The 12868-nt window shown below is 44.7% G+C and overlaps 1 protein-coding gene across 2 annotated transcripts; it reads right to left on the reverse strand.

Moving 5' to 3' along the window:
- Positions 1 to 9611: 9611 nt before the first annotated feature.
- Positions 9612 to 12516, reverse strand: GP9 (glycoprotein IX platelet). Of its 2 annotated transcripts, none has more exons than XM_041459118.1 (2): positions 12407 to 12516; positions 9612 to 11087 (listed from the first exon to the last, which is right to left on the reverse strand). In XM_041459118.1, the coding sequence occupies exon 2, from the start codon at positions 11079 to 11081 to the stop codon at positions 10485 to 10487; it is 597 nt and encodes a 198-aa protein (XP_041315052.1). In that variant the 5' UTR covers positions 11082 to 11087; positions 12407 to 12516; the 3' UTR covers positions 9612 to 10484. The 2 variants fall into 2 exon arrangements, with proteins under 2 accessions (XP_041315052.1, XP_041315053.1); XM_041459119.1 differs by having other exon boundaries at positions 9612 to 11084; positions 12407 to 12489.
- Between the last annotated feature and the right edge of the window lie 352 nt (positions 12517 to 12868).

Below are 12868 nucleotides of genomic sequence, written 5' to 3' on the forward strand. Positions count from 1 at the left end.
CCCCCGGCTCCGGGACCGCGCCGGGACCGCCCCTGCCCGGCCCACTCCTCCCGGCTCCGGGACCGCGCCGGGACCGCCCCGCTCCGCCCGGCCCGCCCCGCTCCGCTCCGCGCGGCTCCGGGACCTGCCCGGCCCCTCCGCTCCGCGCGGCACCCCCCGCGGCCGGGCCGTGACGGCTCCGTGCGGGACCGGTCACCGAGCGGGGCGGTCGCTGCCCCGGCACAGCGTTCCGGCCGCAGGTGCCCGTGTGGCGGTCCCGTGTGGCGGTCCCGTGTGGGCCATCCCGTGTGGGCCAACACGCGGTGGCGCGGCTGGTGAGCCCTCAGTCGCTGCCTGATGGAGGATCCGCACATGCCGGTGCTCGGCCGCATCCTCGCCGCAGCGACGCGTTTTGTGTCGTGCCTTGCTGGTTTTGTGTATTCCTTTTACAGAAATAAACAGGTGCCGCTGCCGCTCAGCCCTGCAGGAAGCGCAGCTGGCTTGCCTGGCCGGCTTTTCGCTTTCAGGTCTGCGCCGGGTGGGGTTTGTTTCCACGGGCACAGGCCCAGGCTCAGGGCGATGGTTTTGCACCCTTGCGAGGTCCTGTGAGGCCGAGACGGCTTTGGAGCTGTTAACATCCAGCTCCGTGTCTGACACGTGCACACGGATGTGTGTGACTAGTACATCACGCACTGCTTCTGTGTTTTGAGATAAATAGATCTCAAGAGTCTGGAATTACTTGTTTTAACTGATATCTAGGTTATCTGCAAAGCAAAGTGCTTTTAAACAGGTACTCTCCTTTAGGTTATGTGGAAAATCAAGATGCTTATAAAAATAAGATTGACCAATTAAATACATTGACAGAGCACATTTTGTCGTTCTGTTCTTTCTACCAAAGATCAGCTAAATTCCATCCTTGTCATTTCAGGTTATAAAACCGTGACATGAAACTGTTTTATGGCAAAGAGAGTTAAATTGTCCTGTAGGTAGTTGTGCAGGAGGAGAGCAACCTGATTATCTCTGAGCCAGCACAGCCAACCAGGCCAGCTTGGCCTGAGTTGCCACTGAACTCAGTCTGTTTTTGGGTGGCTCCATGATTATTCCTTTGCAGGTCTGGATATATTTTTTGGTGGTCCGTGGTTGTATTCCAGCCAGGAGCAGAGGTTTGAGTACTCAGTCAGGCTGCACCAAAGGCTTTCTGTTCCTGCAGCCCTGAATGAAGCAGGACATTGCATCCTTGGATATTGATCAGCCAGGACAGAGAAGGTGTTAAAGAGACAATAAGACATCACTCTGTGTATGCTTTCATGCTAATTATATTTTCAGAGCTGAGAAAAACACTTAGGTTTGTTAGGAGGAAGCATTGTTAGAGATGTCAGTCTTTAATATCTATAATTCATTGTATCCTATCATTTTAATGGAAAACTGAAGGTGCTATTTCTGTGAAGATAATTATAAATCAGCTATTTCATCATCCTTGCTAGAGATCATTGCAAACATTTTTCTGTTAGCTGTTATTGTTGCTGCTTGTCATCACAAACCTTTAACTGCATTTAAAATGGAGAACTCCTCAAACAAAACCCACAAATTGTCACATTATATTGTTGGGCTTACATGAGGGATCTGTGATGAGCTCTCTCACATTGTGAAAGCTGTAAGTAGTGGTTTGAGTGTTAAAATATTTGCTTTACTTTGATTAATCCCCAGACTCCATTGGGGTTAGCACCTCTTTCATGCAAAGGTAAAACAGGAAAAACAAAATGGGTTTGAGTCAATTCCAATTTGTATCTGGCTGTATTTGAGAGTGGTTCATCAGAGAAGAGTGTGCTAGAAACACTCTGTAGCAGTCTCTTACCTGGAACTACTCTAGCAGTACCTAGAAAACAGTACTAAAACCTGGGAGAAAACCCCCAAAACTGGCCTTGGTCACAGTTTCCTGTTCTCTCTGCTCCACAGGGGAAGTGAAATTTCACCTCCACCAAGCCGAGCTGCAGAGCCCTGGGTGCAGGGGAAGGTTGTTGGCAATTTCCACATTGGATTTGGGGGGGAGGGCTGGGTTGGTTCAAAGCAGCTGCTGGAGACTTGAAGTTTAAAAGGAAATTAATTAAGTTCTGACCATCTAAATAATTGTCTACAGTGATCTCAGATTAAACAAAAAAACCACAAGGGAGATGCTAAAATCTGTTCCCCACTCTCCTGCGGCACTGGAGAAGGAGCGGAGGGCGGGGGCTCCAAGAAAGTTCAGAAACTCTGTGAGGACACAGTGAATTTTCTGAATTCTCTGCAGTAGCAAGCAATCATTCCCACTGGGGATATAGAACAATCACCAGAATTGCTCATGAAAACCAAGATGACTTGAGTTACGGCTTGGTGGGCACATTCTTTATGCTGTGTTCCAAGAGAAATTTTCCAGCAAATTTCAACATTTTGTATTTACATTGCAGGCATGATGTTTGATGTGGTAACACTCCTTTTGTGGTACAGACTTTCCCTGTTATATTTTGGTTAAGAGAATGTTTAAGTATCTGTAGTTCTTGATATAATTTTATGGCCTGCTGATTTTACAGCTGAGTCAGCTGGAATGGGCTGAATTCTTTCAGACAACAAAAATAGTGATATATTGTAACTTCTTTTTAAAGAGAGCTATTTGTTAAATATTTAAAGATCACCTTTTATAATAAATATAAAATATATCATAAATATAATATACAATATATGCATATATATAATATAGAAAAAATATAATATATGCAAAAAACTACTTATTTGGGGGGTTTTTGGTTGTTTTTTTTTTTTTAAGTAATAAAACCATGTTCCCACACTCAGCATTACCTGACACAGCCCCATAGATTTGATGCATGTTCTTACTCATGCACATTAAATCATACATTCTCTGTGACTCTTGAAAGCAAGCTGCTCTTGTACCAATCTTAGAATATTTTTAATATTTTGAGCTTTCCTTCTTGAGGAGAGTACCTGAGTGTTTATGTTTACAGGAGAGACAACATTTTGTCCTCCCTGTGGGTGGGGTGTGGAGCTATTAACCCCACAGGGCTGACACGAATGGATGGATGGGTGTTTTGAAGGCCATCACCAGTGAAGAGATATTCCTGCTGTACAGGAATTCCTGCTGGCAGCCTCTCTTTGCCATGTTTGTTGTGTGAGCAGGAATTGGGGAGCAGCACATGGACAGAGATGCTCTTTAGGGTGATGGTGAGGTTTAATTGGGAAGCCCCACGTGGGATTTTCCTTATGTCCTCTCCTCCACCCTCAACCCTTTGTCCCCCTGAGCTGCAGTGGTCCCAGCCCTTGGAGGACTCCTGGAATCTCAGAAAGTCACTTAGATGAATCTAACATCACTGATGTCACTTAGACCTAATCTAGCAGAAATTTTGCCTCTGCCTGGTGTCCTTTTTCTGTAGTAGCACAGGTGGCAGCAGAACCATTGGGTTATAAGGAAATCACTGACAAATAAACAGGGATGAATTCAGTGCCCAAAACTTCTCAAGCCAAGGATTTGTACTGAGTACTCCTTCTAAGCCTGCAGAGCCTACCCTTGCAATGAGGAAAATTGAAAATGTCTCCCTCTTGGTGACTCCCAGCAGTGAAATGGTTTCTGTTCTGCAGCTGCTCAGCAAAGTGTGTGACTTTGTCACGTGTGACGTGCTCCTCACCCTGCGTGGGTGCCGCCTTTGTTATCAGCCAAGTTCCTGAACAAGCTCGGAAGAACAAAAAAATTGTATTCATGAAGTTTTCCAAGTTAGGCCTTTTGAATGTTAGAAACCATCAGCTATCTCCAGTTCCTTTCAGATGACTCAGTTGTGGAGACTGGCCTCTTTGTCGTTTGAAATGCTATATTCATGTACACAGCTTAATCATCTTCTGAGCGAATGAAGTGCAAATCCTCCTCTGCTTGGCTTCTGCAGGCTTTTATCAACCTTAGTCACCCATCCTCTTCTCCTTGTCTGAGCTCTGTACAGGATGAAAGGCAGTCATTGCAGGGGCTTTATCTCACAGGGTGTGAGGACACACACACCACTCCAGAGCCGTGCCAATTACAGAACTGATTTCTTAAACCCAGCTGGAAATCAGTCTCAGACACCAGAGTGGCTGATGAGACCAAACTCCTCGGTTTATTTGGCCAATCCTCCCAGCCAGCCCCCTTGTTTTGGGTGTCTGTGCACCCCTGAGCTCCTTGGGGACCTGCACCACCTTGGCTGGAGCTGCACCTTCAGGAGTGCACCTCGGGGAGTTTTTGGGTACCTTTAGCAGCATTTGCACCCCCCAGGATTCCTGCGTGGCGTTTCCAGTGCAGCCAGTCCCACAGAGCAGCAGGGTGCACGTGAACTGGGGCTTACCAGCTGGCCTGAGGCTGCATGTCCATGAAATACTGCACAAAGTGCTAAAGACTCAGTAAAGAAACACCTGGAAATCTGCAGGGTCTGATGGGTCTTTATTCTTTATATCAGACATCCTAAAATCTGGGCTTTCATTCTCCTCATGTCTGTTTGGGGTCCCCAGTGCTGTCACAATAGCTGGATTTTTTGATGGTAATTTTCCCTGGTAGAGATTGCTGAGGGAGCTCAAGTTTTAAAATATTTGGGCCTTTAAAAATTATGATGCTGCATATCAGTTAGGTAGGGGAATGGTAGGGAAAAAGACCCACAAAAGGATTTAATTTCATTATTTTGTTTTACTTAATATACATTTTTCATTTTTTGTTTTGTCAGGCTTTGATAGGATGAAGTCATAGTACAAAGTAATTAGTTTAATTTGAATTTACATAAAAGTTCATCATCACTTTAGGAGAACAGAAGGAATAAAACCTCAGTCAAGTTTCAATATAATATTGAGCTGTGACTTTGGGAGTTGTAGTAGCAGAAAACTCCAGGCATGTCTAAAAATGATTAATTACAGTGAAGAAAACAAATGGAGATTGTATTGCCCAGTGATCAGAATTATAATAACTCCAGGCTTCTGCCAGTCGAAAACAATTTGTGTCTTGCACCTTCTGACACTTCAGGACAGAAAACTTGTATGGAAACTCTGGGAAGAGCTGGCAGTAATTGGCAGCTTGTTTGGAAAATCTCAGCCCATTTCTTGGAAAGGGTGACAAATTCCGGGGTACTTCTGTCCCTGTGGAATTCAGCGGCCACTAGGTGCCAATGTTGGTCCAGTTTCAGAGAGTCGGACAAAGCAGTGATGGGAGGCAAAGGAATCCCTTTGGGGCTCTGAGTTTTTGCTGTGCAGAGTTTATGTCCTTTCATTGCCCCTTTCACAGAATTCACAGAATTCACAGAATCCCAGAATCACTGGGTTGGGAGAGACCTTCAAGACCATCGAGTCCAACCCAGCCCCAACACCTCAGCTAAACCCTGGCACCCAGTGCCACATCCAGGCTTTGTTAAACACACCCAGGGATGGTGACTCCATCCCTCCCCAGGCAGGCGCCCACAGGTCCCTTTCTGCCTGGGCACTGTCCAGCCACACTGTCCTCTCAGGCTGTAATTGCTGCTGGTTTAGCTTTTGTCTTTCCCTAATCCAGCTTTTGATAAGTGCATCTGAATGTTACATTACTGGGTTTTGCAGTGTCCTTGCAAACTCAGGGAAATGAAGAATACCCTCAGTTCTGAATGCTCTGCTGTCTTGAGGGCAGCCTTTGGTGGTGTGGCCATTGCCAGACCTTCCTCTGCTTTGCACTGCTGCTGATGGGAGAGGGTTGCAAAGGTCGATTTTATTTGGATGTGTCAGGTTCCAGAGTCCTTCTCCATGGCCGTAAGAGGCAATCTATGAATCCTTGTCAAAAAATAAATTATTAGTTAAGAGGTAAAACCCTTTTGACCCCTCAAGAGGAGACAAGACAGATGATTCAAGGAGAAAAGGAAGGCTGCAATCCATCCCTGCTGACACTCCCTTCCCTAGAGATCAAGGTCATTTAAGAAAGGACCTCATTTGATTTTTTTCTCCTTGGACTAAGATGAATGGTCTGTATTTCTGTAGACCTATTCCTTTCTAGTATTCTGAGGGAAGAGGTTTTAGTCCCCCTTTCCCAGGGAATCTCTTGATGCAGAACAGCACCATTCAACTTTAATAACTTTGGATTGCTAGAGAACTGGATGCTTGCTGGTCAGACAAACCAAGCCAAATGAAATCTGAGAAAAATTCTAAACTCCAACATTTCTTTTGGCTAAAATGAAGATGCCAGGTCAGGCAGTAGCTGTGACATCACTGGGATGAACATTGGGAAGTGCTGCCGGGGAAGGCACTGGAGAGGCCACGTCAGGAGCAAAGTGCCCCTGGGAAAGAGCTCTGTATAAATAGCAGCCATGTGGCCATTATGCAACTGGAGCAATTTGTTGTCACACACCCATTATTGAGTGCAATCTGAATTTCAGTGGAGTCAGTCTAATGGCAAAATATTTATGTGGGTTCCAGCGATAGGGCCGCAGCACTCTGGGAAATGGTTTTGTGCTCTGGAGAGAAAAGGCATTAAGATAAATAAACTTAGCATTGCTAAGCATTACAGTAAACTTAGCACCATCAAAGGAGTCATTAGGTAGGAATTGTTAATATTTCATCTGTTGGCAGTGAAACTAAAATCCTGTAATTCAGGTGTAAATCATAACATGCAAGTGTGTGGGCCTTAAGATTCCAGGAAGAATAGCAGTTTTGTGAAGCCTCAAATTCAATTTTAATAATTCCCCAAACAGTGCATTTAAACATAAATCAGTGTGAGAATGAATGTGTATTGGCTAATTAATTTAGAATACAAGAATGGCAGCACACACCAGCCAAGAGCCTGTTTCACTGCACTTTGGCATGTCTTTTGTACATTGAATTAGCGTTTAGTTCTACAGTTTATGTTTTCTAGTTCAAAAATAGAAGAAATTTCCTGTTCACCTGAGGGAATCCCTATTTTTTCTTGTCCTATTAGGCCAGGCATAGTTTTGGTTTTCTGCTGTTTGAAACTTTTTCTTGGGTGAGTTTTTCTCTTTTTATTGGACGAGTTATTCTAGTAGTTTTTAATGCAGTTCCATATCTGGTCAGTGCAAGCAGGTGTGCAAATAAAATGGAAAATTACTGTCATTATGTGACATCTCTCTTATGACTTAGCTGGGGTTTAACTGAACAGAAATAAATATTTTACTTTGTAGTACTCATTTTCTGTGTAGTTAAATTCTTTGAACGGGAGCACTAAATCTGGATCCTTAAATTCACAGCCACTTAACCAAATGATAAATACAGAACAAGCTGGTTAACTTTGCAATGTATTTTGTTCCTGAGAGCAAAGCTGTGCTTGGTCTCTAGTATGAATTTAGTGTGAATTGATTTTACCTAGGCTGCTGAGTGAACCTTAGGACAGGTTTACAGGCAAAATCCTCTCAGCTTAGATATGAGTGTGAGCCCGTGGAGATGTGTAAATTCAAACCTACTTCCTACACTCACTCACATGTAAGAGAAGAGTGTCAGAACAGAAAAATGCCACCTATCCACCTCATGGAGCTGCCCAGAGCTGCTGGGAAAGGCTGGGCTGATTCTCAAAGCATGGGTGAAACAAAAAGCTGGTTTAAGATTTCTTCCTGAAAAAGAAAAGCTGTCAAGTGCACTTGGATCTCATTAATCATTTAATCTTAACCTGCAGGAGGTGGGATTTGAAACCCATGAGAAATGTATGTTCTTAAAATACCAATATCCTTAGAGCATGGGACGGGGCAGAAATCATGCAAATTCAGTGACTCCACACCAGCGGCAGGTACATTTTAGTGAAAATTTACTCTGAATAAGCATCTCTTCTAAAATAACTTACATCACAGGCATGCACTTTGCTCCTCTCTTGCAAGCAGGTGTTCCTGCCGGGGCAGGAGGGCTCGAGCTGGCTCCATTCCCCAAGCCATGTCATCTCCTGCCCTGTCCAGGTGCCCAGCCCTCCCTGGCAGTGGCACTTGGATTGGAGCTGCTGGCAGCTGCCACTGCCCTGTGCGGGCAGGAGGAAGACATTTTCCATTAAAAATAAAAACAAAATAAAAATTAAAAATATATTAGAAAAGCAGGCATATCAAGTGCCACTGTTTTTCCCACTTGCTCAGCTCCACCCTTGGCACTTTTTGGGCAGCTCCTCCCCAGGCTCCCCAGCTCCTGCTCTGCTTTCCCAGGAGCTCCAGAGGCCCCAGCAGCTGCTGCTGCTGCCCAGGGCAATGGTGCTGTGGCTTTCTTTCTGGATTTGGAAACCCTTCTGTCTTATAAACAAGCAGAAGTGCTTCAATTCTTTCAGTTCTGGTGCAGAAAAGAGTATTTGTAGCTGACTTCAGCACTCAGCCCCAGAGTGGCTGCACCCAGAGGAGCAACACCAGCGCTGCAAAGCCAGAGAGCTGGGCTGCACAAGGCAGAGCCACTTTTATTCCATGGAGCAGAGTCACTTTTATTCCATGGGGCAGAGCTGGGCTGTTTTATTCAGCCTGCTCAGAGCTGAGGCAGGGGGGTTCTTAGGGAATGAGCTGCCTTGTGTTCCAGGGAGCTCCAGAGCTGGCTGTTAGCACATTAGTAATCATATTAATCCTAATAATCATGTTCTGTCAGGATGGTGGCCCTGTAGCACAAAGGAGAGCAGCATTTTGTGATGATGGAGCCTTGCAGACTGCCCTGGTGCATGAGCTGAAACCTGGAATAAACTCTAACTAAAGCCTGGCAGAAGGCAAGCAGGAAGCTGAATAGTTCACCTTGAGCAATGCTGTTTGCCCCAGTGTTAACAAAATATAGAGAATTTATAGGCAAAAAGGGGATTCACATACAGTGCTATTTAATAAATGAAACCTGCAAATATTCCTTACATTAATTTGGTTTCAGTCTACACAGAATTGCTGTTCACCCAGAATTGCTGTTCACACAAACCTTCTCTGTGTGCTGCAGTGAGGTTTTGGTCAATAATGCTGACTCTGATGACTTGTCCTGCCCACCGTGGAAGCAAACATATTTTTATTTTATTTTATTTTATTTTATTTTCATCCCAGCAGTCACACCTGTGTTCCCAGACTGTGCAAGCAGATACAGCCACCAGTTTGCCCCTTGCAGGCAGGATGGAGTGACAGTTTCTAGGCTGTTCCAAACCCATTTTGGGAGTGCTGCCTGTGTGTTTCACTTTGACAGCTGACATATTTTCCTGCCTTTGCACGCTGTCAGCAGCTGTGGTGTTATTTATGCAGTTTGGTGGAGCGTGTGGCTAAGCATGACACAGTGGCCCTGCCAGATAAACACTGAGTGTTGCTTTTGACCCTCACTTAGTTCCAGCTGTCCCCTTTGCAGAGGGTTTTTTCCCAGATAAACCCCAAATGGATGAAAAGTTATAAATACAAGGCTGTTTTGGTAGAATGTGAACTACTGCCATGGAAGAGATTCCCTCCTCTTTCCTCTTATAAGGACAGAAAAGTTCTCTCAATTATTTTTTTCCTGTGCATCCTGTGTATTCTGTACATCTTATTTGATGTGGTGGTTGGTGCAAGCAGAATGTTCACCAATTGTTAATTTTAAAAATATTTGTAATACTGAAGCCATGTAGTAAAGCAGTTCACTATTCTATGCATATCCAGTTTATAGGCACAGAAGAGAGTGATAAGCTTTTAGTGTGAATGATTTATTTCATTTTCAGGAAACACAAAACATCATGTAGGAAATTCCATGAGAGATGGCAGAGTCCATTTCTTCTGTAATATTCTGCATTTGTACAGAATGGTGGTTGTCTTTTAAAACGTTGAAAAGATCAGTGCAGGGAAAATATTCTAAAATGATCTCCAGAGGACAAGTTCTGGAAATATCTTAGAAATTGAATCAGAAATGTTTAGAATTGTGAAAGAGATCAAATTTGGGTCAATAGGAATGTTCCATAAACATCCATTATTTCAGTTCCACATAGAATGCTTTATTATTGTTCACCCTCCAGGAAATTCCATAAGATTTAAAATTATTTTGCTGATCATATTGTCATTACCAGTCCATCTTTAACTGTATTCAATCAGGGATGCATTCAGTGTCTGGTCTGTGTAATCTGGGTGGTTTTGGTGGTAGGAAGCTCCTGAACCTGAGGAAGAGAGGGCTGAGTTTTCCTGCACACAGGAATGATCCAACCAAGCCCCCGGGGACACCGAGGGATGCTGATGGGTTGTAAACTCACAGAGCCCGAGTGAGAAAGGAGGTGTTAAAGTAACACAATTGGTGCTCATCTCCATTTATTAAAAAGTGTAGGGGTGTAAATCTTCTTTCTATAAGAGCTGAGAATTCGGTGGGAAAATGGAAAGTTAAATGATTTTAAAAATGTGGAAACTGTTCTTCATATGAGCAGATAGCAGCAGGATGGAAGTTGCCTGTCCAAACCTCACCAAGATTTTTTTTGGATGAAAATTAAATCAAACTCTCCTGAGGACCCAGACTTTGAGCTTTTTGACTATTCAAACCAGTGCTCTTTTGTTGTGGAGGAGTTTGGAGTTTCTGCCAGGCTGGTGGCAGGGAGGAGCTCACAGCACCTTGTGGGTTTTGGGGATGCTCCTCCTCAGCCGCCGGCTCCCGAGGCTGAGCTGGCAGACCAGCTTTTTGGAGAACTTCAGAGCCCACGCCACTAGAAGGAGGGTAATTACTGCTCCAGCAATTAAAATGAGGTCTCGCCAGAAGAACTGGAGACTCTTGGTTGGGAGCAGCCTGGTACAAACACCCAGATCATTCCCAGTCAGCTGCTCCAGGGGCTTCATCCTCAGCGGGGCAGGGCTGGCGCACCTGAGCCGGGCGAGTGCGGGCGCGGAGAAATCCTGCAGCCAGAGCTTCAGGTACACGATGTGACAGTCACAGTGCCAGGGGTTGTCCCACAGCTGCAGCTCCTGCAGGTGGCCCAGGCTGTCCAGGGCTCCAGCAGGGATGGAGGCCAGGCTGTTGTTGTGCAGGTGCAGGCTGCGGGTCAGGCGGGGCAGGGCGGGCAGGGCGTGCAGCCCCCGAGAGCTGCAGTCCACCCCCATCCCCCAGCGCTCCCCCAGGGACCAGCAGCTGCACTGGGCTGGACAATCCTCTCCTGGGACCGTGGGGAGCAGCAGGGCACAGCCCAGCATGGCCAGCAGCTCCATCTCCTGCTGCAAAAACAACAAGAAGTGAGGTTTATTAGCGTGGTTCCACAGCAGTTATTTCTCATCCAGGTTTAGGTTTCTGGAATAAAATTTTTGTGGAAGAGATTTTACAGTGACCTCTGTGAGCCATTGAGAAAGCTGATAAGAGGATCCATGTTTACCCCTGAAAGAATTTTCTACCAAGCTTGTTGACATAGAAACCAAGAAAGAAAGAAGGATAAATAAGAGAAACCTGCAACTGCCTATTCCAATGAGCATTTAGCTTGTCTCTCATGACCAATGAATAAAGTGTAAACTTAAGAGCTTTGTAAGAATGTAGAAAAAGCATGCATGCTAGAATAAAAACAGGGTTTGAAGCCTTCTGGAAATGGAGTGTTGCTTTGTAGTGTCTTGGTCTCAACTGTGACAAATCTTTAGCTTTCTGTATGTCCCACAGAACCACTCTCCCCATCTTCAGCATAAACGTTGAAGACAGAGTACAGTTCTTCCCTTTCCTCTCTGGTTCATTGTTTTCCCTTCATAATTGTACAAAAAATTATTGATCAAATTTCTGGGACAGAGTGTCACCAGGAGATGATAGGAAAAAACAGTTTAGTTTTAGGCAAAGGTTTCTATTCTGCTTCCATATCGTCATAGATCTAGCGTTAAAATTTTGTGTTTAAACCAGTTTTCAAAATGAAGCTTAAGGGACTGAATAATTGTAAATGTCTGAAAATCATCTTTCTTTCTGAAGCTGAAGTACTCATCTTAACCATCTCCTATGTATTTGTTAGTGAGTTGACAAATACCCTGTGGTTCCTCTTTGTGTCCTGTGCCACCTGTTGCTTACTTTCTTTCCCACGTGTTCTTCTATAACTGCCCAGACTTAACTCTGCTCTTGACAGTCATCATTTACCTTCTGTATTGTGGTTCCATCCACCTCCCCCACCCCCATTTTTTTTTTTTTTTTTTTTTTTGCTGGGATGGTTCATTAACCAATTTTTAACATTGGTACATACATTACATTTTGTTTTGTTCATCCTTAAAGCCTATTGCAGCCATTAAGATAAACTGAAATCTAGGACTGGGTATTCTGGGTGTCTTTGCTCCGAACCCAGATACTCATCCATGATTTTTCTAGAAATCTACCAGAGCTCTTTTTCCCAAAGCAAACATCTTAGAAGGACAGACTATGACAGCTGGCTAAAAGAAGTTAAGTGATATTTATGGAAAAGATGATCTCTTCTGATTAAATGCAGCAACAGCAAGAAACCCAAACTCAAACAGAAACCAGAACTGCGGCAGAAATGCAGAAGGGAGAGCTGGGGTGCCTGGCTGACACTTACCCTGTGTGGCCCCTCCTGATCCCTTTCCTGTGCCTGCAGAAGGGCTGCAGTGTGGCTGCAGGGCAGGCTGCGTGCTCAGAGTCCCAGGGAAGTGTGGCAGGGGAGATGAGCTTTTTCCTGTGCAGGATGGGGCAGCATCCCAGAGCTGCTATTTATGGTTGTGCTGTGGCATAAAGTGCTTGGGGTGGGTCTTGTGCTTGCTGCAGACTAGAGGAAATGCTTTGGGATTTTTGTTTTGTTCCTAGTGTATTTTTCCTATTGCATCTGACAGGATCTGGAAAAACTCATCTGAAATATGTGGGTGGTTTTTTTTTTTTTTTCCCAGAAAATATCCAGGTATAAAAGTTAATATTGCCTGAGCTGCTGAGACATACAAGTCCCAGCAAATGAGGGAGATGAAGTTAGCCTGTGAAATTGAGTTTTTCTGTATTGGTCAGCCAGATTTGTTTAATATCTGCCTTC

The sequence above is a fragment of the Pyrgilauda ruficollis genome, unplaced genomic scaffold (genome assembly GCF_017590135.1).
Source record: "Pyrgilauda ruficollis isolate IOZ18807 unplaced genomic scaffold, ASM1759013v1 scaffold131, whole genome shotgun sequence".
NCBI classification, from domain to species: Eukaryota; Metazoa; Chordata; class Aves; order Passeriformes; family Passeridae; genus Pyrgilauda; species Pyrgilauda ruficollis.

Coding starts and splice junctions, on each gene's coding strand:
- GP9 (XM_041459118.1), bottom strand. CDS start 11,081: ATGGAGCTGCTGGCCATGCTGGGCTGTGCCCTGCTGCTCCCCACGGTC.